The sequence below is a fragment of the Mesocricetus auratus genome, unplaced genomic scaffold (genome assembly GCF_017639785.1).
Source record: "Mesocricetus auratus isolate SY011 unplaced genomic scaffold, BCM_Maur_2.0 Super-Scaffold_100014, whole genome shotgun sequence".
In the NCBI taxonomy this organism is placed as follows: domain Eukaryota; kingdom Metazoa; phylum Chordata; class Mammalia; order Rodentia; family Cricetidae; genus Mesocricetus; species Mesocricetus auratus.
The window spans coordinates 32,543,478-32,570,735 of record NW_024429197.1 but is presented as its reverse complement, the minus strand read 5'-3'; the positions used below and the strand labels follow the sequence as shown (position 1 = coordinate 32,570,735).

At 49.6% G+C, this 27,258-nt stretch overlaps 1 protein-coding gene across 1 annotated transcript; it reads left to right on the top strand.

Moving 5' to 3' along the window:
* The first annotated feature begins 63 nt into the window (after positions 1–63).
* Positions 64–26,631, top strand: Dhcr24 (24-dehydrocholesterol reductase). The gene is made up of 9 exons (XM_005072180.4): positions 64–406; positions 3,306–3,461; positions 10,285–10,390; positions 10,920–11,038; positions 11,636–11,899; positions 16,545–16,688; positions 23,302–23,499; positions 23,871–24,049; positions 24,135–26,631. The coding sequence occupies exons 1-9, from the start codon at positions 176–178 to the stop codon at positions 24,286–24,288; spliced, it is 1,551 nt and encodes a 516-aa protein (XP_005072237.1). The 5' UTR covers positions 64–175; the 3' UTR covers positions 24,289–26,631.
* The last annotated feature ends 627 nt before the right edge of the window (positions 26,632–27,258 follow it).

Below are 27,258 nucleotides of genomic sequence, written 5' to 3'. Positions count from 1 at the left end.
CCTGGGTCTCGGCCCACCGAACCTTGGCGACCCAAGCCAATCGCGAGGCAGCGGGCCCGACTTACGGGTTCCCGGGGCGGCGGCGGCAGCAGCCTCTGAGCCGGAGGACCGCGGAGCGGGCTGCCGTGACCAGCGGCGCGAGCCCGCACCCTCCCGCGCGGCGCGCCGCGACACCATGGAGCCCGCTGTGTCGCTGGCGGTGTGCGCGCTGCTCTTTCTGCTCTGGGTGCGAGTGAAGGGACTGGAGTTCGTGCTCATCCACCAGCGCTGGGTGTTCGTGTGCCTCTTCCTGCTGCCACTCTCGCTCATCTTCGACATATACTACTACGTGCGCGCCTGGGTGGTGTTCAAGCTGAGCAGCGCGCCGCGCCTGCACGAGCAGCGCGTGCGGGACATCCAGAAGCAGGTGAGCGGCGCGGGGCGCGGCTGTGCGCCGGGCTAGCGGTCCGCCAGACGGCGGAACGGTGTGCCGGGCCCGAGGAGCGGGCGTGGGAGGGGAATCGCGAAAGACCCCGCGTGTGATGGGGGAAGGGACTGCCCAGAGAATGAAACGGAATCGGCAAAATCACTGGGGCAACCAACAGAACCTTGCTCGGAGACTGATGGAGTGTCCGCTAGGTGCAGGGCATGCGTAGTGCCTGGAAAACGAGGGACCCTAAGCCTTCGGGAGGTGGGCAGCAATCAGGTAAAACTCATCAGGCTCCGCATTCCAGAACAGGAATGGCTTCCGGGAGGTGGTGCTGGGAAATGATTCGAGAGGAGAGATTGGTGGGGAAGCTGAGGAGCACGGGCAGTGAGAAGAAGGTTAGAAAGTCAATTGGGAGAGGAGCACTGCGGCAGGAAAGAGGTGAAAGTTTGTTTTACGGTCCCAGGTGCTTTGAATGTCTTTATAATAAAAGGCTAAAGAAAGAAGGTGGGATCCAGCCCCCAACCCCATGAGTAGTCTCAGACTCTGCTCAGTGCCGTCACTCTGCACCCAGAGGTAGTTGCCCGTCTCCCAGTAAGTAGATGATGAGTTCGCCTAGGCCAGCCGGACCGGCACCTAGGCTGAGACTCCTTCACAGTGAAGCCTTCTTCCCCCATCCATCCAGGGCTGGCATGGGCTCCCTCTGCCCCTCCTTATATTCGTCTGTAACTGGCATGGGCTGCAGAGAGCATCTGCTTGCTGCTACCGCCCTCATGGCAGCCACCCTCTTGTTCTACAAGCTTCATGCTGTATGCTGCCGGCTGAGCCCGAAGGCGCAGGCGGACTGACCCCCAGACCTGAAGAGCTTGCAGAGGGTGCTGCGGTCAGACGCGCTTTGCACTGCCACCCTGCGCCTTGGAGCTCACAGTGGAAGCCCCACAGCTCTGTTGAGTTCCCACCCCACCTGCACTGCCCTTCCTAGGTCTTTCTGTGGGTTCAGATTCCGCATTCGCCTGGTCAGCTTGTGAGCTCCGGAAGACAAGGGACTGCTATCTGGCAGCTCCCCTTGGGGCCACAGTATATTAGTGAGTGCTTGTTAACATAGACTAAATGGGAGGATGCGCTGTGAACAGGAAACAGTGGGCCAACGGGCCATGCCTTGTGCCTTTATGTCTGTGGTTTGCAGTTCACAGCCACCTGATGTCTGGGACCTGTTTTACTAGAATTGGGTTCAAGTTGTGAGTTGTGCCCAGAACAACACAACTGGTAAATAGGGCAGAGACTCAACCTTGGCTTGTGATAGAGAGGGCAGAGACTCAACCTTGGCTTGGGATAGAGAGCCCGAACTTTCAACTCCCTCAACCCCATTTTTTCCAATATCCCATGATTCTGGTTTGGCTGCCTCATACCTGGTTGCTTACCATAGCTGCCCGAGTTGTTACCTACTTTCTGGACCTTTACTGTCTCTCTTGAGAATTTGCAAAGAATGGTTTTTGGGCTTTGCTTCTTTGCCCCAAATCCAGTCAATGTCCTAGGCTTGACAGTGTCTACCTGTGTGACCCACCACCCAGCAACACTCCTATTCCTCTGGGCCACATTCCATCTCCAGAGTCAGGCAGAGCTGGGTGGTCATGGAAGTCACCTTTCGTCCTGTCTCTGCCCACTCACAGACTGCCCTTCTGCCAGACTGAAGGCCCTTCCTGAGCCCTCTGTCCAACAGCTCCAGGGCAGCTTCCCCAGAAGTCTGACCCTTGACAGGGCTCTTGCAAAACTTCGTTGAAGCTGCTTTGAGTGAAAAGAGGCCGCACTCGCTGTGTCCTGAAAGATCCAGCAGTTCAGCTGGCTGAGGTGTGACTGAATTCGGGACCCTCTCTGTCGTTTGTCTCCTTCTTGCCTGCCATGTCTTTCTTGGCTCTTCCTTCCCCCGAGTTGACTTCATCCTCATGGGGTGCTGTTTTCCTGTGAGTCCCCGGCAGTTTCTGGCTGAGATTCAGTCAGTGTTGGCCCCACCTCAGTAAAGAGAGCATGCCCAGACTCAACGGCTTGACGACTGGGATCACAGTCACGTTCCTAAAGCTGTCCAGTGGTCAGCAGCATGGAATCAGCCTCACCTGGGTGGAGGGAAGAGGAATTCTAGAAGCAGATGGAAAAATGGACTGTGTTTGGATGCCCTGACTACAGCCATGCGTTGTGCCTGCCTTGTCCCTCTGCAGGGACAGGTACCTCTCTGAGTCCTCCCTGACATGTTGTCCTCTGCACCCTACAAGTTCTACTGACCATTGGCTGGCTGCTCCTAGCCTGCCCCTTCTGTCCCTGTCAAAGTGGCACATGAGTTAGCGTGTGTGGTTGTTGACAACAGAGTCTGGCACAGAATACACTTCCTAAGGAGCTCTTCCCCGCGGACTAAGCCCATCTGTCTTCTGCACTCTCTGTCTTCCCTGCTCGGTGGTTGTTATGAATCTGGGTCTTGCCAGTCATGTGTTGTATGATCTTAGACAAGTTATTTTGCCTGGGTTTTCTCATCTGCAACTTCCTGAGATCGAGAGAATTAACAGATGTGTGTGGGGGGGGGTGCGCACTAGAAAAGATAATCATTTTTATAATAGTCACTCTGTTACCACTGTAAAACCTTTCCTGAACTTTCCAGTTAAATGTTTCCAGAACACTTTGTTTTCTAGTTCTTTTTCATCCCTCCTTGTACAGTAGCAACACATTTGGATCTTCTGTTGGCCTTGTGAGCCAGGGAGACTCCACAGGGTAAGATCCTCAGGGCTTCACCATCCTCCCCAATGGTGCCTGGGCAAAGGCATCTTTCCCAGTTCCCTTCTCCTGAAGGAGGGCCTGTGAGCCGCTCTGGGATCCCAGATGGAGCCAGCTGAGTCTCATCCTGTGGTTGCAGGTACGAGAATGGAAGGAACAGGGCAGCAAGACCTTCATGTGCACAGGGCGTCCTGGCTGGCTCACCGTCTCTCTGCGGGTTGGGAAATACAAGAAGACACATAAGAACATCATGATCAATTTGATGGATATTCTGGAGGTGGACACCAAGAAGCAGGTAAGAGGGCTAGGGTTGGAGTTCAGTGGTAGAGAGTTTACCCAGCATTCACAGGGCCCTGGGTTCAATCTCCAGTACTGCCTCTCTCGCCAAAGGGAAGCACATTCTGTAACCTGGCTCTGGGGCATCCCGGCATGAATAGGACCAAGGCCATCAGTAAAGGCTCTGTGTAGGCGGAGTTCTTCTGTCCTGCAGGCGCCCTCAGATAAACACGTGGAGGCTTATATTAATTATAAATGCTCTGCCGATTACTCAGGCTCGTTACTAACTAGTTCTACCTACCACCGTTGTCCTCCCAAGCATCGCAGCCTTGGGAGGAAAGACTGGCCATAGCCAATCATGTAAGCTGAGAACTCCAGGGAATCTTTTGATCGTCTTAGTTTTATAAAAAATTAGGGATGGAGAAATCACAGGCAAACATGAGTGACAAAAGGGAACCTTCTTATCTCTTTCCTCAAGGTGTGTGTGGGAGAGGCAGCCAGGAGAGAGAACTTGCCCAGTACTCTTTGGCCTGTCTACTAATTCTACTTTCCAATGCTTCTGGGCCTTCTAGATAACGTGTCATCATTCTCCTTCTCAAAGCATAGCTTTAGGAAAAGGGAATTAAGCTTATATGTATGTAATCAAAAGATCCCAATACACAGATTTTGATTGAATTGTCGTTTGTAATAGAACAGTGCAATATCCAGCAACGAGAGAGTCATTGAATACAGCGTGTCATGGCATTTCATCCCTGTGAGGCCCTGGCCAGAGTACATGTGCCTTTTAGCTTTAATGATGTATGCCTGGCATTCAATGAACTGTACCTATTTAAATTGTGCAGTTGGGCAATAAATTTTGACAGTATTGCACCAGCGAAACCATTATTAAAACACAGAACGTTCCCGACAGTCTTAAAAGTTGCTCTTAGTAATTCTTTCCCTTAAACTACTTCCCTGCCTGTTCCAACTACAGCCTTGGGTTGACAGTGTTCTGCTTCAGTTGTTACAAATGAATGCTAGGCTTTGGAGACTATTGAAAGAAATCATTTAGTGCCTACTTTTTTGGTCTGGGTTTTCTAATGTGTATTTTTTTTGGTTTTTTGAGACAGGGTTTCTCTGTAGCTTTGGAGGCTGTCCTGGAACTCACTTTGTAGACCAGGCTAGCCTCGAACTCACAGAGATCCGCCTGCCTCTGCCTCCCGAGTGCTGGGATTAAAGGCGTGCGCCACCAACGCCCGGCCTCTAATGTGTATTTTTAAGATGCATCCATATTAAAGGATGTGTGCCTGGCACAAACTATCTGTCTGCTAGTATCCTTTGCATGGATAGATCAGTTTGTTTAGCCATTTACCCGTGGGTGGACATCCAGGCTATTTCCGCTTTGGTCAGGAACATTTCTGAGCAGACTTTCTGTAAACCTACAAGGTCTTTCATTGGGGCAGGAGAGCCAGCTGAGCTCTTGCAAAGGACCTGAGGTCAGTCCCTGTCATCACCCGCCACGTCAGGCAGCTCACAGCCACCTACAGCTCCAGCTCCAGGGGAGCCACTGGAGACCTCTGAGCTCCACAGACACACACGTGTGCACATAAGTACAAATAATCTAATCAAAGTAAAATAGGGGCCTGAGAGGTAGCTCATCAGTTAAACACTTGGACCCAAGTTTGGTTCTTGGCACCCACATCAGAGGGCTCACAACCACCTGTAACTCTAGGTCTGGGGACCCAAAGCCTACAAGAGTAACCTACACACGTGTACCCAGATACACACGTACACATGGTTTAAAATGATACAAAGAAATCTAAAAAGCAATAACTCTTTAAAAGTCTCTCCGTGGACAAATGTGGAGGTGGAGCTTGGCTGAGTTGAGTCACTTGGCGGGTGGATATTTATTTATGTTTAAGGACTTGGCCAGGTTGTTTTCCTAAGGAGTAACTGCATTTTGCAGTCCCATAAGCAATGTGTATGCTGCTGCTACATATTGCTGAACCTGTCATAGTGGGCCTTGATGGTAGCCATTCTCATGGTGTGTTGTGGTGGCCTCTCCTTGTGGTTTTAGCTTGCTCTCCCCAATGACTGGAGACCCTGACCATCTTCCCATGTGCATACTGGCCATTGGCTAGTTTATTTTAAATCCAAAATCATCCCATATTTTTCTTAGTCCATGACTTGCCTTTTGCAAACCAGAATTTTATTGCCGATGCAGGAGTGTAGAGGTCAGAGGACGGCCGTGGGAGTCGGTTCTCCATCTATCTTACGGGTCTGGGGATCCAACTCAGGTTGTTAGGCTTCTACCCACACTAAAATACTTTCTGATTTCTCTTTTGCTGTATGTTTTGGCTTTGGGCTAATTACCAGGATGTTTAGTTTCCAGATATTTAGTATACTCTTTCTATCTCAGATTTCTGATTTAATTTGGCTGTTGCCAGAAAATTGAATGCTTTCAACTTAAAAAAAAAATCCAGGTGTGTGTGTGCGTGTGTGTGCGCGCGCGCGTGCGTGTGTGTGTGTGTGTGTGTGTGTGTGTGTGCGCGGGTGTGCACGTGCACATGCTACTCTGAGTGCACTGTTTTGGAGAGCATGTTCTACAAATGTCAGTTAGGTCTGGTGACTCATCATCTTGTTCAGATGTGACTTTACACATTTCCGCTCTGCTAATCCATGAAAGCGACTGAAGTCGACCTGCAATTGTTTATCCCCTACCATCATGTCTCAGTCTCACATCAAGTGTTTCAGAGCTCTGTTACTAGGCATAAACAAACATGTTGAGGATTTTTTTAATTTTTGACTAATCCCTTTTTTTCATTATGGAAAGATGTAGCCCGGGTTGGCCTTGAATCCGCTACCTAATGCCTCCCAGATGGGTGTGGGTGTGCACCACCACATCTGGGTCAGGTTACCTTTAAAACAAAATCTTTAGTTACACTATTTGCTCTGAAATCTACTTAGTCTGATATTGATAAATGCACTGGCTTTTCATTTGACTAGTGGTGGCACAACGTGTATGTTTTAATCCTTTTACTGTTGACCTAATGAAGTGTGTTTCTATTACAGGCAACACTCAGTTGGGTCTTGCTTTTCTTTTTTTTTTTAGTTCAACCTGGCAGCCTCTGTCTTTTAATTGAGGTGGTAAGACCATTGCATCTCCTGTCCCCCTAGCTGACTTGAGCCTGTCTGTTTATGTGTCCCGTTTGTTCTCTGTTCCTTTTTTCTCTCTTCTACCCTGTGTTCTTTTGGGTTTCCAGATAATCTTAATGGTTCTGTGTTAGCTTCCTTTCTGGCTTACTAAGCTGGAGCTCTGCTTCAGGGTTTCCAGTATATGTTTTCCTTGTTCCAGTTGGGTGGTGTTATCTCACTTCACATGTGTGTAAAGATCTTATGACAATATGTCATAAATGTTTCCATCCACCACCGCCCCATTCCCCCCATCCCCCCACCCCGTCCCCCACCCTCCACCCCCTGCCCCATCCCCCCACCCCAACCCCCACCCTCCACCCCACCTCCCGTCCCCCACCCTCCACCGCCCCACCCCCCATCCCCCACCCCTGCCTTTTATACTTTTGTCATGCTTTCCTTAGCTCTGAACTGTATTATTGTCATTATTTTAATGCCTATTAAAGAAACTTAAATAATAACAATTATTTGTCCATGGAGTTAATTGTGTTTTCATTTCTATTCTGGAGTTATATTTCTGTTAGTTTGTTTTACTTTTGCCCAGGGAGCCTCTTAGCATTTCTTGTATACATCACAATATGCATAAATACACATTTTTCCAGGTTGACAGGAATTTTCTCCCAGTTCTTTGAAGACCTTACTCCACTACCTTTGTTTGCATTGTTTCTAGCAAGAACTCTGTCAGACAGAGTTTTTATTTTAATGCATCTCATATTTATTTCTGTGTCTGTGTATGCACACACACATGAGTCTCCATAGAGGTCAGAAGAGGGCATCAGACCCTGGAGTCATAAGCTGCCCAACATGGAGGCCGGGAACTAAACTCATAGCCAGGCGGTGATGGTGCACATTTTTAATCCCAGCAGAGGCAAGCAGATCTCTGAGTTCAAGGCCAGCTTGGTCTACAGAGTGAGTTTCAGGACAGCCAAGGCTAAACACAGAAAAACCATGTTTTGAAAGAAAAAACAATAACAAAAAAGAAATACACAGGAAAAAGGAAAGAATGGCATCCCTCTTGGTAGGTTTTTTTCTCTCTTTTCTGCTGCTAAAATGTTTTCTTTTTTATTTTTTTAAAGAATTATTTATTATATATGCAGTGTTCTGCCTGCAGGCTAGAAGAGGGCGCCAAGTCTCATTACAGGTGGTTGTGAGCCACCATGTGGTTGCTGGGAATTGAACTCAGGACCTCTGGAAGAACAGCCAGGACTCTTAACCGCCGATCCATCTCTCCAGCTTAAAATGTTTTCTTTTTTTCTTTTTTTCTTTTCTTTTTTTTTTTTTTTTTTTTTTGGTTTTATGAGACAGGGTTTCTCTGTATTGTTTTTGGAGGCTGTCGGTCCAGCCTGGCCTTGAACTCACAGAAATCCGCCTGCCTCTGCCTCCCGAGTGTTGAAAATGTTTTCTTAATTACTGGATTTGAGCAATTTATTGTGATGTTTTTGGTACGATTTTCATAATTCTTGGGTTTAGAAATTGTTAATTTTTTTTCACTGAATGTAGAAAATGGGGGGATATTATTTTTTTCTGCCTTCTCCCTTTTCTCCTTTGGAGACTGCTATCACAGGTGTGTTAGACCTCTTCAAATTGTTCAGGTTATTTCTCCTGTCTCACTGTAGATGATGTCAGTCTACTCATTTTTCTTCTGTAATTCCTGGTTTGCTGTTAGCCCAGTCCACTGTATCTTTCATTCTAGACATTGGGTTTGGTTAATATTTTTTTGTTATTTATTTGTATATGTGTGAGCGTGTGTGTGTGTGTGTGTGTGTGTGTGTGCGTGTGTGTGTGTGTGCATGTGCGTGCTGAGGTGCACATGTGGAGGTCAGAGAATAATTTTGAAAATCAATTATCTTCCTGAGTTTCTGGAGATTGAACTCAGATCCTCAGGCTTGCAATGCAAGTTCTTTTGTCCACAGAGCTATCTTGCTGGCCCTCAAATTTAACTATTTGAATATAGAGAATTAAGTTGGTGTCCCTGATTGCTCTTCTGTTGCCTGTGAGTTCTAGGTCTGTTTTGCTTGCTTGATTTTTCTCATCATGGGCTGTACTTTCTTGTCTCTTTGCATGCCAGTAAATGCTGACTGGACAGTTGTGACATTCTGACCTTTTCCTAGTGGGTGTCGGGTATTTCATTCCTACATGTCTTGAGGTTGCATTTCTAGGAGGCAGCTAAATTCCTTGGAAACAATTTGATCCTGTTGGGTCTTGATTTTCTTGGGGGGGGGGCCAGAGCACCATTTAATCTGAATTAATTGTTTTCCCAATACTGAGGCAAGACATTCTAAGGACTTCATGAGTCAAGTTTTCCAGACTGGCTTATGAAAATAAATACTATGTCCTGCACCAGGGTGACCTTCTGGTGCCTTGACCTGTAATCTTGATGATTCTGTTCCCTGGCCTCAGCCTCTGGAGATAGCTAGCTGTACATGTATATACCTGGTTGAATATGCTATGATGCCCTTTGCAATTCTTCCAAGTAGGTGTCTCTGGGCAGCACTGTTCTGATGCTCTGTGCTGCAAACTCATTTCTGATTGGTCCTCTGGAGCTCTGATTTAGCAAATCATAATGATACAGGCCCTTCCTTCTCCCCACTCACTCTGGGCAGATGAGGGTAATCTCACAGCTTGCCTTGTTTGTTCCCTGTCTCTCAGGTATTGTTACTTGATTAAACAGGAATTGCAGAGCAAACAATTTATAGAACTAAGAAACGACAAATGCAGCTGGCTGCCTGGACATTCACCCAAGGGTCCTCTGCAACTCTGGGGCATCCATCTTTGGCCTACAGACCTAGAATTCTGAAGGACTTCCCTGTCTTGTCTTGGCAAAGTTCGGCAGTTGCCTTCTTTTTGTGTCCTACTCATCCAATTTGGACAGCATGTTGTCAGCAGTCAAGGCAAGGGCAGTTTCTTGCCCAGTAGCTAACTTTACCACAGCAAAAGCAAACTCCAAATGAAGGTTCTTTGATGCCCAACATCCTTTTTTGAAGTAAATAGGTGCTTCCAGGGGCAGCTGTGTCTCACTGCCATGAAAAGCTTTAGGTTATTAAAACATCTTAAATGCCATATTCTGGAGGTCTCTGAAGTGTTTGAAGATCACCTATCTATCTAAAATAATATCTGCTTAACCTTGAAAACATACCTAGTATGACTACAAGTTTAATTATTATAGATAACCTGAATTTCTTAATTATGCATTACATTTTTAAATGAGCTGCATAGGTTTAATACCTTAAACAAGAGTAGAAGCCTATATACAGTATAAAAAAACTTCCAAACTAATATTTCTCCTATAATCTAGGCATTTGCTGCATTTGATTCTGTTTGTTTGGGGTTTGTTTGGTTTGGTTTTTACAAGATCTTGCTATATAGCCCCAACTGGCCTCAAACTTGTGGCAGTTCTCCTGCCTCAGCTTCTCAAGTGCTGGGATTACAAGTGTGTGCAGCCACACCCAACAGTTATGAGATCTTCAGGAGGGTGACATTTCAGTACTAACTGACGCAGAACCAGAGGTCATAGTCACCATAACTGAAGCCAGCCTAGTATTCTAGGAGGAGCCATAAAGGCTGAATCTCTGAGACCTTGGGAAGGCTGAGATGTCACTCTGTGTGTGCAAGCATTATCGTGGGCTTGGCTGTTTTCCTCAGACCTAGCCTCTCTCTTGTCCCATCCACAGATTGTTCGAGTGGAGCCCTTGGTGTCTATGGGTCAGGTGACAGCTTTGCTGAACTCCATTGGCTGGACCCTGCCTGTGTTGCCTGAGCTGGATGACCTCACTGTGGGTGAGTACCCCATGTTCATGGCAGGAGGGCTGGGTGGTCCCAGAATCACAGCGGAGGAACGTTGACCTCCTTCCGTAGCGAATCTACTCTGCAACGGCTACTTTTCTGTTTGGGCCGGAAATGCCCTTGCTCCATTTCTGAGAGGTTCAGATATTCTGATTCCGTCTGCTTCCTCATGACTGTTCTTTGCTCGGGTTCTACCAGAATAAGTTTGGTTCCTCTCCCTGTGGGGTCTGTGGCCACCAAAGCTCTTGTCCAGGGACAGCATCTTCCCCTAGGTCACACACCCACCCTACCACCCAGTAGCCCTTCTTTTCATGAAAGTTCCTCCTACAGCGGATGCACACAGTTTTTTTTTTTAAACCTCGGAGGCTGACCAGAGGTGAGGGTGGTGACCATCCTCAAGGAGACGTTCTCACTCCTGCTCTCCAGATTGATCGGTGGGGAATATCCTAATTTAGCAGCTCCGTTTCCGCCAGCCCCTCCCTGCTCACCACAGCTTTCCCTGCTGACCCGCATGTCTCTGCAGGGGGCCTGATCATGGGCACGGGCATTGAGTCGTCCTCCCACAAGTACGGCCTGTTCCAACACATCTGCACCGCGTACGAGCTGATCCTGGCAGATGGCAGCTTTGTGCGCTGCACGCCGGTGAGTTCAGAGATGGGGGCACTGTGGAGTCAGGGAGGTGGCTGTCCTTGGACACTTCATTTTAAATACATCTATTGGGCTGTACAGCAGCCCCTTAAAGGGAACCTTGACTGAGGCGGGTCAGCTTGTAGAACCACATGCTCCTTACTCTCAGAAGTGGGCAGTGCCCTGGCAGGCTCCGAATTTAGGCAAAGCGGACCAAGAAAGGCATTGCCAGCTCAGGAGGGGGCATTTTCACATTTTCACACCTCTTGGCTGCCCTGACTCTAGTAGGGATCTAGCTCATTTAGCTTGTACGGGTGCCCCTGCTTGCTCCTTGGTCCTCCCTCTGGTCTTCGGTCATGGCCTTTTCGGGTAGCGTGTGGTTCAGGGGCTGGGCCTCAGTAGCAGGTGTTGGATACTGTTTATCTGAGCATCCCTGATGTAGGGATCAGTAGGAGGAGGTAAAATATGAAGTAGAAACTGCAGGGGGAACATTGAATACCGATTATAATGTACATTGCTCAAGATAGCAATGGCAGAGATCTGGCCCAGGCACTATGTCCTTGACCATGTCTAGAGGTCAAGCTCTCATCATGTGCCAATTCTGTCTCACAGTCTGAAAACTCAGACCTTTTCTATGCTGTACCCTGGTCCTGTGGGACCCTGGGTTTCCTGGTGGCTGCCGAGATCCGTATCATCCCTGCCAAGAAATATGTCAAGCTGCGATTTGAGCCAGTTCGGGGCCTGGAGGCCATCTGTGAAAAATTCACCCATGAGTCCCAGCGATTGGAGAACCACTTTGTGGAAGGGTTGCTGTACTCCCTAGATGAGGCGGTCATCATGACAGGGGTCATGACGGATGACGTAGAGCCCAGCAAGGTAGGTCAGGGGACAAAGGTGGGCTGGGACTGAACCTATTTTAGACTGTTTCTTATGACCACCCACCAGGGTTCAGGGAACAGGCTCCTTCTGAGCTGTGTTAGGGACCCGGAGAGTCCTGTGTCCTCCACTCCTGTCGCCTGCCTCTCCTGTGCTCCCCTCGTGGTAGACAAAACTTAATGTCTAATGACAGCTTGTGTCAGATGAGGAAACTGATGCTCCATGGGCTAGTTTAAATTTCCACAGAATGGCAGACGCCAGATTGAGCAATTGCCTTGAAACTTCCTCCAAACCAAATGGGCACACCCTCAGCTTTCACCATACAATGTTTAATGTTTTATTAATGTATTTTAATTATATGTGACAAGTATGTGACGTTTTAATCTTTATTTTTCAGTCAGGATTGCATACTAGCTCAGGCTGTCCTAGAACTCACTGTGTAGCCCAGACTAACCTCCAACTAAGGGCCGTCTTCTTGCCTCAGTCTCTTGAGTATAAGTTCTGGAATTGCAGGTGTGAGTCAACTGTGTAATATATTTGTCATTTTCTGTTTCTGTTTTTTGGTTTTGTTTTGTTTTTCGGTTTTGTTGTCTGTTTGTTTTCAGACAGGGTCTTACTGTGTAGCCCTGGCTGGTCTGGAGCTCACTGCATAGACTAGACTAGCCTCAAACTCAGAGATCCTCCTGCCTCTTCCTCCCAAGTGCCAGATTAAAGGTGTATGCCACCATGCCTGGCAACCAAGTAATGTTTTTTTCAAGATAGGGCTTCTCTTCATAGCTTTTGGAGCCTGTCCTGGTGACTAGACTGGCCTCAATCTCACAGAGATCCGCCTGCCTCTGCCTCTCAGGTGCTGGGATTAAAGGCGTGCACCACCACTACCCAGCATGACCAGGTAATTTTTAATAGTAGGGTTTTTTCCCAACTCAGAAAGGATTTGTGCTCATTGTAAGAGACCTGGAAGTAGGAACAAGTGAAAGACCCCATGTACACACTTTTAACTGTTCCTCATTTACACCCCCACTTAATGCATACATAAAACCTTTTTCAGTTTTTTAATGATAAACTAGTATGTCAGTGTTGGATATGTAAGAAAGTTAAGGTGCGTTTTTTCACACATGTGTGTGCGCGCGTGCGCACGCGCGCGCGCGCGCGCACACACACACACACACACACACACACAGTAACCCGTTTCCACAGTTTGCCATGCATTTCTCAGTGTATGTGGTTGGGCATGTCCTGATTTTATCATACTCCTCCTTTCTTCTCCATTTTTTCTTTCTTCTCCAACATTTTTATAATAAAATGGAATCCTGAGTCAAGGCATGAGCACCCTAAACATGGATTAGTGAAGCCCTCAGCCCCCAATGGATTAGTCATGTTCATGCCTACCTCCACAACAGGTGGCTGAAGGCCTTTTCCCTACATCCTTGCCAACTGTAGTGAGAGTATCACACTTTGATTTCTGCCAATCTGATAAGGTTAAAAATAGTTCGTCTTTATTTTGTAACTCTTGTTACTTGCACAGTTGAACACATCTTTGCTGAGCTTTCTAGTTTGTCTGCCTTTATCCGTCATCGCCTCTTCAAATTTGTCTTGTCGGGTGGGTAAGCGTTGTCCTGTACTCCACTGCTTCCGTTGAGTTAATGTCTACAGAACAGAGCATTGAGCAAATGCCCTGTCTGGTGCTTATAAAAAAAAAAAAAAAAAAAGAAACCACTGTCCACAGTTAGAAATTTAAGTTGCTTCCAGTTTTGTTTTGTTTTTTAATTTAATTAGTGGAGCAGTGAAAACTTGAAGAGTATCTTAAAGTAGAATTATTACATCATAGTATAGGCATCTCTTAAAGCTCTTGATCTACACCTGCAGTCTTAAAATGTTTTAAGTTGGTGGGGGGAGTCTTGGGGCTGGAGAGATGGCTCAGCCGTTAAGGGCACTGCCTGCTCTTCCAAAGGTCCTGAGTTCAGTTCCCAGCAACCACATGGTAACTCACAACCATCTGTGATAAGATCTGGTGCCCTCTTCTGGCCTGCTGGCATACATGCAGGCAGAACACTATACATAATAAATAAATCTTTTAAAAATAATAAAATTGGGGGCCTCAAGATGACTCAGTGTATATGGGTACTTCCCACCAAGGCTGAGTTTGATACCTGGGACCTACATGACAGAGGGAAAGAGTTAACTCCCACAAGTTGTCCTCTGTTACACACACACACACAATAAGTTTTGGTTTGGTTTAATTGGAAAGGAGGGCTAGTGGTTTAACCCAGTGGTAGGATTCTTAACGACTGTGTATGAGGCCCTGGTTTCGGTAAATTACAGTAATTGAAAATGACTCACAAATAGTGTAGAACAATCCCCTCTGCATATTAGAAAATGAGGCCCAGTGAGAGACAGAGACTCCTGGAAATGCCCAGTAAGCATAGCAGGTTCACATTCTGGTCTCTGGCTCCTGGTTCATGTGGGTCCCTGAGTCCCAGCTTCTAGAGTTTAGCAGCGAACGTCCACAGCATTGATTTCTGGTGGGACACATGTCTGGAGGAGGGCATACAGGAGCAGCCATGGAGCCAAAGTGTTCTGGCTGACCCTAGGCTGGAACCTAGGCATTGTGAGTACCCCACCCCAAGGGGCATCTGGTCCAGAGGTGTTCCAGCTTGTCCCGGGCAATTCCTTAGAGGTGTCCACAGCGTAAAGCTGAGGGGAGAAGCCATCTGCCTTACAAAAATAACTTTACCATTGTCTGATGGATTAGATGCCATCAAAGTGATGATCACTAAAAGAGGATTTGTTCAACTTTTAACATGTTTGACACCTGACCCGATCTCTGAGGAGGAAATGAAGGTCCCAAGACACTTCCAGGAGCTCCTCCAGGCCAAGGGGCAGAAAAGCACAGGGACCAGAGATTCTTGGCTTTTGCCATAGCAAGCAAGACCAGGACACCAATTGTTAACTGAGCTGGGACAGGAGAGTAGTAGGTGCTGTTAGGTGGGCCGAGCACCCCAGTTTGGAAGCCACCCAGGCACTGTGGTGGGTCCTCTGGTGGCACCATCCAGGGTGAGGCTCTCTGCAAGGATGTAACCCACTTTACAGCCAGGCGAGAGCGTCTCTTTGCGGATATGTTAAGGCTGGCATGAGCTTCTACGGCCTCCTGGCCTTCCCAGCTGCTCTGTGTCCTGAGTGGTGGTTAAGCTGGCTTTTTTATCATTTGGGGGCTTCTCTAGTAAAGTGGTTCCCTAAGACCTTGGACCTAGACACCCCAAGTTTTGACTTAATTACACAGTGGATGCCACTGCCAGGCAAGTGGCCAGGCCTCAGCTGCCTCAGATCAAATTGCTCCGTCAGCCGCTGAGTTTCGGTTCCCTTCTGTTACCAAGCAGAGGCCTCACTATCCACAGGGAAGCCAGCTTGGGCAAACAGACTCTGTGCACAACTGTCTAGCCCACTGTAGCTCCTCTGTCCCTCCCCACAGAGTGCCTGTCTCAGAGAAGGCTCCACAAGAGGGCGGTACCCCGAGAAGTGGCAGGTGCTGGCTGCTGAGGGGAGGTTGAAAGCCAGCGGGAGGGAGGGCAAGGAACTGATGCTGTGGCCCGCAGGCCAGGCCCATGCGAGGTGTGTCCTGTACTGTGTGTTTGGACCTCTACAGCCGGTCCAGTCGGCAGAATTGGTATCTTGCCATATAGAAAGTGAGGCAAACCGGCTAAAGGATTGGCCTCATGGCTTGTACATGGAAGAGCAAATTGGCACACCGTATGTACAGTATGGTACGGTCCTGGTTTCCATTTTAGTCTTTGTTTTGTTCTGTTTTGTTTTGAGAGAGAAATAAAGCCCCAAAATATAAATAAATATATATGTGTGTGTGTGTATATATATATATTTATTTAGAGAATGTATATTTTTATTGTTAATTCACATATGCAGGAAACAGGGTTAGGGAATGACCTTCACCAATTCACACAGCTAAAGTATAGCTGGGCAACATTTGGCCCAGCCTTCCAGCCCTAGGACATTCTCTGTACCCAAGAGAACCTGCCCAGAATTCATTTGAGAGGAGAGGGCGCCGGGGTCTGAGCAGCTAAGTCATCCTGGAACCAGACAGATTAAGGCCTGAACCTCTGAGAGCTGTAAGACAAATAGTTCAATGTGTCAGTTAGTCATTGGAGGACACAGCCTGGAGCCAGAACGTGTAGCCTATGAGCTTCCCTCCAGGAGAGGGAGACTCTAGGGAAAGTGCTGAACCCAGGGGACTGCTGCCAAGTCTAGGAACAGCAAGAAAGCGTCATGGTTGGCTGGAGCTGGAACTTCCGTTTGCAGTGAGGGTGACCCACACAGGCTCGGGGAGGACAGCAGGAAGCTAACCTGTGCAGAACCTTGAATTCCCACTGACCTCCTAAACATTGACTTGTGTTCGAATCAGGACACCGGCTAAGATGGGCCACTAAATCTCCTAGACTTCCAGAGCTGGCTGTGTGGCCCTGTGCACAGTGCTAAGGCCACCAAGCATTTGCTCTCTGCTGGAGAGTGAGTGCCTGCTGTGCCCAGGCCACAGTTGACATGTCAGAACTTGTAACAGCAGCACTATTGCTCCCTGGTGGCTCCCTTGTGCTGTCTGACACTCTCTGACCACAATGCCCTCTTGTCATTTCAGCTGAATAGCATTGGCAGCTACTACAAGCCGTGGTTCTTCAAGCATGTGGAGAACTACCTGAAGACTAACCGTGAGGGCCTCGAGTACATTCCCCTGAGGCACTACTACCACCGCCACACGCGCAGCATCTTCTGGGAGCTCCAGGTGAGGCGTGGCTCTCAAGGCCCTGGCTCCTCTGGGACAGCGGGCCATTCACATTGTGGCCACAGTTCTCTGTCCCTTTGGTGAAGGAATGGTCTTGTCCTCACAGTCCTGCAGAGCAGTTACTGTGTTTTGGGTGGGGCACAGCCACCGGCAGTGAGACATTGACTTTCACTGTTGACACTGAGAGCAAGCGGGGCTGTACTTTGGGGAAGGCAGACCGGCTTTGACTTTCAGGAGGCATTATCCTTGCTGAATGGGGATTCTAGCTCTGCATGGGGAGACAGCAGACAAAGGGAGGGGGGAGGGCTGTGCATAGGGGTAAGAGGAGAGTCAAGTTCAGGCGTGAGGCGAGCTTAAGTCCATTGTGTGCAGGGGTGAGTGAAATAGGAAATGTCCTTAGGAGATGGGCACATGAGGACAGGCCACACACAACCTTCAGGAGAGTCTCCGAGCAGAGGAATGGCCAGTGGTGAGCCCCGACACTTGACTAGTGTCTGGCCCATGCTTCAGGGAGCCCAGCACACACGTGATGCTGTGTAGCTTCCACATCCAGAGTCCCAGATGTTTTCTCTGTACCACAAGGAAACCCATATCCTCTGAGCAAGGAAACAGTTTTCACATTCTTTTTGGGACACACGCATCCATATACACAGGTAAGAAGCGGAGTTGCTGGACTATGGTAATTCTGTGTGTAACTGGCGGAAGTTCTGCCAAAATGTTTCCCACAGTGGTTATATTGTTTACATTTCACCTGGCAGTGTTCCAGTTTTCCATTCTGGCCAATACTTACTTTCTGCTTTGTAAGCTATTATTATAGTCCTCAGATGGGCAGTGGTATCACAATGGTGTTTGCTTGTAGTTCCTTATTGATTTTTCTTTTTTTAATGGTTTCTCAAGACATGGTTTCTCTGTGTGTAGCCTTGGCTGTACTTGAGCATTGTGTCAGTGTTTGTGGGCCATTTGGGGGGGTCTTTTGTTTGTTTGGTTTTGTTTTATTTTTAGTCCATTCATTCATTCATTCATTGTGTGTGTGTGTGTAAAACACGCATGTGCCATGATGTACATGTACATGTGGAGGTACATGTGGAACTGTACTTCCAAGAATCAGTTCTCTCCGTCCCCCCGTGGGTCGCAGGTGTCAAACTCAGATCATCAGGATTGGCATCGAGTGCCTTCACCCACTGAGCCATCTCATTCGCCCCATTGTCCATTGTTCCCTGGGCTGTTTGGGTTTGTTGTTGAGATGTGTGTGTTCTTCACACACTCCGGATGCTAAACCATTAGCAGACACACGACTTGCAAATGTTTCTCCCGTCCTGCACACTGCTTTTCACAATTTTGGCAGTGTCTGTTGATGTGCTTGTTTTTCATGTCAGTGAAGTCCAACTTATCTGTTTTGTTCATATATACTTAAGAATTTATTAACAAATCGAGACCATGGAAGACCCTTGTTCTCCATCTCCCAATCCATGCCAGGCTCCAGGAGCTTCAAGGGTGTAGCTCCTTTGTTTAGGTTGAATATTTTGCGACTCGTGTATGAGGCGGGAGTCGCTTGCCGTCTCTTACACCTCACTGTCCTGTAGTCCCTACAGGCCACATATGTCTGAAACACAGCAAGGTTGCTGAGTGAGAGCCAGGGTACAGAACGAGGTCACACAGCAGCCAGAGGCTGGCCTGGGTCACATGGCTCCTTGTAGGTCAAGTGAGAACTTAATGCTTTATTCTAGGTGTGAGAGGAAGCCAGTGGGCGCTTTGAGCAGGAAAGTGGTGTGTCCTACTTTTTTATTTTTAATCTTAAAGAACATCTTTGGTAGCTGGAAGGAGAGTGGGTGGGGTAGGTTGGGGGCTAAGTGATCATGGGAAAAGAGATGAAACATTACTGTTGTCTGGGAGGCAGCCGAGAAAAGCAGCATAAGGGACCTTGACAGTTGAGTCAACCTACCGGATTTCCAGACAGATTGGCATGAGTTCAAGGTTGGAGACCCCAGAGCTGGGGAAGGAGGGCATGGCAGAGAGACTGGAAATTCTGCCTGGGGTATGTCTGTTGAAGGTACATCTTTAGCTCACAGGTGGTGCCTTGGGTTGGTCCCCAGTCACTTATGAGTGTGAGGACCAGAAGGTCTCAGCAAGGTTAAGACCATGTATATAAATATAGGCATCGGTGGTGGGGAAATGTTTTTGAGTTTGGAGGTTTTTGTTGGAGTTTGGTTGTTTTGTTTGTGAGATAAGGTCTCATGTAGCCCACGCTGGTCCTTTTGTCTCTGAGACCACCTCGAACTTTCCTTCCTGCCTCCACACCACATACAGGGCTTGTGGCCTGTTCCACCGTACCTGGTCTTTTTTTGCAGGGTTTGGGGAAATGATATTTAAAGGCACAATAGTAGGAGCATGAAGATGCCCAGCCCTGGGTCCCCTACAGCCCCTAGGAGAGGAATCAGCAGGAGAGGTGCTATAGCCAGAAGCTGGAGGACCTCCAGGAGGTGTCCGGTGCTAAGTGGACGAAGGATAGAGTCAGCTTTGAATAGCAGATAAACCCGGAAGACTGAGTGTGAAAGAACGGGTTTGTGAAAACCAATCTCAGAGGCTACTTAAAGGCACAGATGGGGGGCGGGACACGCAGGGACAGAAGCTGGAGGGAGGATGGGGCTAAGAGAAAGACTCTTGTTTCTCTGATTGTTTTTAGGAGAGGTGACTCATGGTTATGTGCCCTGGGGCTGATGGGAGAATGACGGCATAGGGTGGAGATGTTTTTACTGGGATGGCTTCTCGGCTCAGCTGAGAAAGTGGCCTCATGGTGGTAACGTGTAGGCGGGAACAGTCGCTTGAAGTTGGGGACAGTTGGGAGGTGGAAAGTTGAGGAATTCCCTTCTGGTTGTCTAATTTCTCAATGAAATCAGAAGTAGGAATTTCAGCTGGGACATGGTGACAGCTTGAGAGGGGGACATGTGAATTGCCCCTTACAGAATAGGAAGTTCATTGACTGGGATGGCCAGAGGATTCAGCTTCCTGAGACTGGTGACCATGAACTCATGGCAAGGCCAGCACGTGACTGTGGGCTTTTACACTGTGACACCGGGTGCCAGGTTAGTAGAGTGGACCACCTCTCGGGGAGGTTGAACAGAAGGAACCGTGGAATAGATGAATGTAGACACTGATGGTCGGGGACTCGGGAAACATTCTTAAAGGACCAACTAGATGATGCTCACACTCCTGAACTGAATTCTGCTCCAACAGAGCAGCACAGTGATCCATTCCACAGTGAGTGAGCGAGCGAGCTATGGATGGCTCTGGAAAAAGATGTACCGAGACTGATTTGGCTCAGAGATTAGATCGCCACGGTGACAATGTTGTCAGCAGTTCTGAGTTATGACATGAGAGCAGTAGCTGAGCTCGGCGAAAGATAAGACTGGGGAAGATAAAGGCAAATGGGCAGGGAGCTGGGGTACCACAGTGTGGGTAGATCGTACTTGTGAGTATTAAAGTCACCAAATATGAGTGCAGATGAAGGTGACCGTGGCCCCAGACTCAGTGAAGTAGAGCTGTGGTGTACAAGGGTGAATGAGAGTGCCGTGCCTCTGACCAGGAAGGGAGTCTGTGGGGGTGAGGGGACAGTGATGAGAACCATGAATGTGGTGAGTGATTGCAGTAGTCCGGCCCTGGTGAGGCATAGCCACGAGCGTGAGATGAGAGGATGCAGCAGTCCGGGCCTCACCGAGGGGTGCCATGAGGGTGGGGTGAGGGGATCAGCAGTCTGGGCCTCACCGAGGGGTGCTGTGAGGGTGGGGTGAGGGGATCAGCAGTCCGGGCCTCACCGAGGGGTGCCGTGAGGGTGGGGTGAGGGGATCACAGTGGTTCAGGCCCCAGTGAGGCATCCGTGCATGTGAGGGGGTGGGTGGAAATGCATGGAGGAAGCCCTTTCGCAAGGCCACGTGGGCTGTTTGAGCTGCCTGTCAGCGGAGCAGTTGGCTTCCCCCACGCAGGTGTCATGGTTCCCAGTCACTCCCACCATACCCCAAGTGTTAGCACCTTTGTCACTTAGTTAGCCCCACTCCAGCCGAGGGGCACTGAGCCCCATCTCCTGAGGAGGTAGATAGGTTTGTAACTGCTTCACAGTCTGTGCTCAGAATGAAGCTTGTCATGTTGTTGTGAGTCTGAGTAAACACTGTCCTAAGTCGCCCTCATTCACAGGCAGGAACTGGAAGGACAGGTGTGTTACGCCTGTGTTTGCTTACCTGCAGTATGTTTGCTCTTGGGACTTAGAAATTTGAGGCAATAGGGAAACAGGACTGGGCAGTCGCAGAAGCCCAGCTGCCCATCACAGGAGGGCGGAGTTGGCCTTCAGAAGGCTGTTGCCTTTGAGGTCAATGGACTATATCCACACCTCTGCCCCTCTCCTCCTGGCCTGTGTGAGGCAACTCCCTTCTGCCAACGGTGGTTTCTGAGGAGGAGCCCAGTTCCAGGAGTCCCTGGGGAGTGGGTGGAGCACACAGCTAGGCCAAGTTATAGAAGCTGAGACTCTTCTGGTAAGGGACACACACAATCTCAAAAGTAGGCTTTCCACAGGAAAGCCATTGGCTGCCTTCACTTCGCCTTCCTCCCTGTAGAAAGAAGGTCTTTGAAAGGACAACCTGGTCAGCCTACATTCTGGGTGATGAGTCAGTCTACCCCTCAGCTGGGCCTAGCCTGGTTCCCTCCCTCCCCCTCCCTCCCTTCCTCCCTCCCCCTCCCTCCCCTAACAAGCATCACCAGGTTCAGGACCAGCTCAGTGGAGTCCAGTGCACAACGCAGGTGTAGAGTGCCATTGAAAGTACTAAAACAGAGCCTTTTCCTTTGTCCTGTCATAGATGTTTGCATAATAAGTAAAAAAATCATTCTGGGTTATTAGCATGGACTTTACCATTCATCTTTTAGATATAAGAGCACTGGCTGGGAGCTCAGTGATCGGGGCTAGGACTAGGGCTCAGTGATGGGTGCTTGCCTAGCACACCTGAGCTGTAAGTTCAGTCCCTACCACAATGAGGTTGGCGGCCTGGAGACCTACTGTCTTGACAGTACTTTGATCTAGAAAGATGGTTCTGTACAGGTACAGCATTTCTGTTCAAGAGTGAGGACCCGGGTTTGAATCCCCAGAACCCACTTAAAGCTAGGCATGATGGCCCACATCTATAAAACCAGAGCTGCTAATGGGAGATGCGGCAGGAGCATTTCTGGAAGCTTTCCAGACAGCTAGCTTGGCACGCAGGGCAGCACACAACCAGAGAGACTTAACTCGGACAAAGTGGAAGGCAAGGGCAATATCCACAGGCATGCATTTGCATGCATGCATACATACATACATACATACATACATACATACATACATACATACATACATAAGACTATTTTACTTTCTGTACATGAACATTCTATTTTGACCTTGGTTTTTCTGTTAAGTAAGAGAGGCCTGAGAACCTAGGGCTGGCCTATGTCATCCTTTCGTTAGGAGTGGCCGTTTCATAGCAGTTGTCAGCCAGTGTGTGGGGGGGTGGTTAACATGGGCAAGAAAGGAGCTACTGGGACCTTTGGCCATCCCTGGGGCCCTGCAGGCAGTTACAGGAGTAGAGGTGGCCAGACGCAGGCAACAGTCAAGGTGGCAGGAGCCTGAGGACGAAACGTCTTGAGGAGATTGCTGGAATGAGTGACTTCGGCATATTGGCAGGACAGGACAAGAGTGGAGCCAGGGCCGTGGGACCCAGGTCACTAAGGGGTCAAAGGATGCATTGTAAGGGGGAGGCAGAGGCAGGAAAGAAGAGCGGTGTTTAAACCTTGGCTTTCTGAGGCTGAGAGTTTCAGCCCATACAAACCAGTGGGGCTGAGAAAAGCGGCGTAGTCTCCCTGAGAGCTAGAAACGGGCGCCCATCTCACTGTGTCTCACTGATCACCTGTCGGGGAACTGCAGAGACCTGGAGGTGTGAGAGCACATTGCTGGCCAGCATGCAAGGAGCCGTGTCCACCTCCAGTTTCAGAATACAAGAGGAAGTAGGATCCCTTAAAGATACCCACAGCGTTTATTGTAGAGTTGTCCGCGTCCACGAACTTAACAGCAGATGTGTGCATTGATGGGCAAATACATGTGCAAAGGAGCTTCACTGATGCTCTTGAGCAGTCTGAATGCTCATCCATGTAGACCTGCTTAAATAAATGGCTCTACATCCGGGCAACAGAGTGAAGTGCCCAAGCTCTCTAGACATCCCTTTTCTCACTGGACAGCATTCATTTAACAGATGCTTATAGGATGCCAACCACTCTGACCTTAATAGTGAGAACAGGAATGGTAGCCATGGTATCATTGTGTTCCTGGCATCGGCCACAATATCTCTATTTGCCTCACATGTCACGTTTCTCCGATAAGGAAGCTGAGCTCGGAGAAGTTATGTAACTAGCCCAAGGCCACCATGGTTGGTAAATGTGCAAGGTGAGGATCAAACCCAGATCCACCTGGTAAAGGCCTCCTCTCCCTTCCCCCCCCCCCCACCTTTCACGGGGGGGCTCGCACCCTGGAGTACTTCTCTACTTGTCCCGGGTGGATAGAGGACCTGACCATGGCTCCTTCTTCCCATCCCGCATCTCTTAGGATATCATCCCTTTTGGCAACAACCCCATCTTCCGCTACCTCTTCGGCTGGATGGTGCCCCCCAAGATCTCCCTCCTGAAGTTGACCCAGGGCGAGACTCTCCGCAAGCTGTATGAGCAGCACCATGTGGTGCAGGACATGCTGGTGCCCATGAAATGCCTGGCCCAGGCCCTGCATACTTTCCAAAACGACATCCACGTAAGCAGGGTGGCCAGGCGGGCATGGGACCACACCTTCTCCCTAGAGCCATGTCTCCACCCTTGTGTATCTGCCCTCTGGGCCTCCGTGTCTCCAACTATAAAATGAGGCTCTTGGCCCCTTTTCTTGACTCACTCAGCCAGGGCAGCAAGGAAAAGGGGCCGTGGTGCCTGAAGGGCTCTAGAGTGGCCCCATGAGGTAGAATGGGAGGATCTGACAGGGCTGGAGGGGAAGCCAAAGCTGGGAGCAGCTGGGAGCCCCTAGTTAGGGCTGCAAACTCAGAGTCTCCCTTTGCGGGATGTGGGTGGGCCAGTCCTGTGTCTGCTACCTGCTGGGAAAAGGCAGGCCAATCCACTTTCCTGGCCTCTCAGGTCTACCCCATCTGGCTGTGCCCATTCATCCTGCCCAGCCAACCAGGACTGGTGCACCCCAAGGGAGATGAGGCTGAGCTCTACGTGGACATCGGAGCGTATGGGGAGCCACGTGTGAAGCACTTTGAGGCCAGGTCCTGCATGAGGCAGCTGGAGAAGTTTGTACGGAGTGTGCACGGGTGAGTGGCCTAGGGTTTGGGGACACGGGGACCCTCTCACCCACCTTGTCCATCGTCACACCCTCACCCCTTCCCTCCCACGCAGGTTCCAGATGTTATATGCGGATTGCTATATGAACCGTGAGGAGTTCTGGGAGATGTTTGACGGCTCCTTGTACCACAAGCTGCGCAAACAGCTCGGCTGCCAGGACGCCTTCCCTGAGGTGTATGACAAGATCTGCAAGGCGGCGAGGCACTGAGCGGGGCACCCGGGGATCCAGATGCATGGGAATGGACTTGCTCTCCCTCGCTCCAGCTTCTCTGCTTTCCCAGATTCCAGAAAGAAACCCCTCCAGAAATCCCCGAGGCAGCCCGATGGCCTCCAAGGCAGCTCAGGCAAGTGGGAGCACATGGGATTTGGAGTCAGACAGTCCTAAGTCCTAAGTCTTGGTCCCAGATTAGTCACTCATTAGCCGTGCAACTCTGACTCTGGGCTAGTCACTTGGCCCCTCTGTGCCCGTGTTCATCTGTGGAAAGAGGTAAAAATACCTACCTGTGGGATGTCATCTACATGCAAGGCCGGCTGCATGGGAGGAGCTCCCTAAGTGGAAGCCACTGCCACTGTGCCACTGCTTCCCATTCAACCTCACACCTGACTCATGCTTTGGATTCAGCACTGAGTCCAGGAAGACACCCCACACGTCACCCGTGCACAGGTTTGGCTGGCGTGATGAAGGCGGTGCCTTGAAGTTGCACCTGCATTGCCTGCATCAACCACAAGAGCCCTTCATGGGGGCAGAGGAGGTTCCTCCTTCCCCTGGACCTCTGCGGGGACCACATGACGGGCAGGCCGGCCCAGGATGTGCTGTGCCAAAGCCAGGTCCAGTCCAAAGTTCTCTCTGCCATCTTTGGGCCATCCTGCCCCCTTCTTCCCGTGTGCTCAGGCCCAAGGGCTACCCCAGCCATCACTGAGCCCACTCAGGACTGTTCCTGGAAAAGACATCTCAAGATGGGAAGCCTGGCCTTCCTGGGCTTTTCTTTCTTGACTCCCACCATCCGGACCTCCTCTAGAATCCCGAGTTACAACGGGGCACATGCTCATGACTGTCACATAGGGGTGGTTCCCACACTGAATGAGAAAGGGGTATCTGCCCTGTGCTACTGTGAGGACCCTCCCTGGGGTTGGAAGGAAAGCATCCAGGGTCACTCATTCCCCCCATTTTGTTCCCCCGCCCCCAGCTCTAGTTAATTTCAGTGCCTTACAAATCCTAAGCTCAGAGAAAGTTAGCTCCATTTCCGTTTCAGAGGGAGGGGCCTCCAAGGTCCTTCTGCCTTGTAAGTGAAGTGTGGTTGGTTGTACAGCCCCACCTTCAGAACTGCCTGGCCCAGCTGAAAACCCAGAGTCCAAGGGGGGATCAAGTCCTGGAAGAGAAGCCAGAATTCAAGAGCTGAGCTGGTCACAGTCCCCGCTAAGCTGCAGTTTTCTCATGTCACATGAAATGTAAGAGCTCCTGAAGCCTTTCTGTGTTAGACAGTAGAAAGCCTAGTGTTAGAAGCTGGGGGAACATAAACGATCCAGGTGACAGTTAGGGACTGTCCATCATCTAAAGTCCTTCCTCCCACCATCAAGCCAGCTGCCATGTCATTTTCATGTGTCTGGCAGGTGCCGGCACCCCTAAAGTCATACGTTAATTGAAGGATGCTCACTGATACCTCTGAGGGCTTGGCATGCTGCACAGTGCCACTGAGGTACCATGAAGGCTGTTGCACTCGTGGCATTAGGCAGGCAGAGGAACCACCTCACCCGTCTGGCCTGTGAAGGAAGTAGTCTCCACTTGGCTGCCTATACAGAATGAATTCTTGGCATGGGCTCTCCTGGTGGTCCGTGTGCATCCTTGTCCTCGCCGACTGATGACTCTGCTTGCTGCAGATGAATGGTCTATGTGAGCTAGGTTAGTTAGTGTGATACCTAAAGCACCATCATTCCACCAGTCAAGCCTCCATCCCGAAGCCACTGGGACTGTGGCAGTGATACCAGCAATGTGTGTCACCCTAAAACCAAAATCCAGCCCTCCACAGACACTCCCCAGGACCTGGGAAGGGAAGGGATTTGTGAATCTCATTAGCCTCAGGTTAGTGTTTGGCTCCAATAATATCTTGCCTGAAAAGTGGCCGTCTTCCAAGCATGGTGAGCTGGGTCCCAGCGTTTCCACATAGCCAGTTCTGTCGTCATCCAGCCATGCAGTGGCTCGCTGCTGTGGGACAGTGCCGTGGGAAGTCAAAGCAAGCCTCTCCCCTCCATGGCTCTGGTTTCTTGGCTGCATGAAAGTTTTCTGTAAAATCAGAGTTGTAGCCACTGTCTGGCTAGAAAGCTGAATTGCTGAATTGGCTGTTACTGGAAGGGAGGAGAAGGGGATGGGATGGGTGTGGCAGTGTGTTGTGTGATTTTTTTTTTTAATTTGGTCATGGGGACCAAGGAGAAGGCATGAATCCCCCTTATCAGGCTCTCGCAGCCTCAGGCACTGTGCCTACTCTCCAAAACACATGTCCCTGTGGCTGTGGGGCCACCGCTTCTGTAAAAATAAAGTATGGCCTGAAAGCTAGTCTTTGTCTTTTTTTTTTTTTTTTTTGCTCAGAAGACCACAGTCAGACCAGGACTCAGCAGCAGGTAGTGCCACTCAGCTCTGAAGTCCTGTCTGAACACAAACACCCACAGACATGAGCTAAGAGAATGCACGCAGGCAGGAGATACGGGTAACAGATGTATTTCTGTCGTTCCAATGAAGAAGCCGTGGCAAGAGTCCCAGGGAGAGGATGCCAGGTTGGGTGGGCACTGTCCTCAGGCACCAGACATGTCAACAGGAGGTCTGGCTGCTGTCCTGGATTTGTCACTTAGTTGTGACCAACTAATTTTGACAAGCTAATTGCTCCTGTGTAGACACCTTATCTAAGAGCTAGAGGAAACCACTCCCTCTCCAGCAAAGCAGAATGCTAACCTCCCTAGCCTTCCTTGCAGCCAGCTGTGTCCTCAGGAACGGAAGTCCGTCAGCTCTATCTGTTCCCCCACAGTAGCTGGCTACAAATGCCTAAAGGGCGGGTCAGAAAGGCCTCAGCTGGAAGGAGGCGGGACTCTGCATCACTGGGGAACTGCCCTCCAGCCCTGGCCTGTCACTGAAGCAAGTGATGAACTTTTGTTACCATTGAGCCCCAGTGGATGTGTTTGAGCGGTT

Coding starts and splice junctions, on each gene's coding strand:
- Dhcr24 (XM_005072180.4), top strand. CDS start 176: ATGGAGCCCGCTGTGTCGCTGGCGGTGTGCGCGCTGCTCTTTCTGCTC. Junction 16,689..23,301: donor GCATCTTCTGGGAGCTCCAG/GTGAGGCGTGGC, acceptor CGCATCTCTTAG/GATATCATCCCTTTTGGCAA. Junction 23,500..23,870: donor CTTTCCAAAACGACATCCAC/GTAAGCAGGGTG, acceptor CTGGCCTCTCAG/GTCTACCCCATCTGGCTGTG.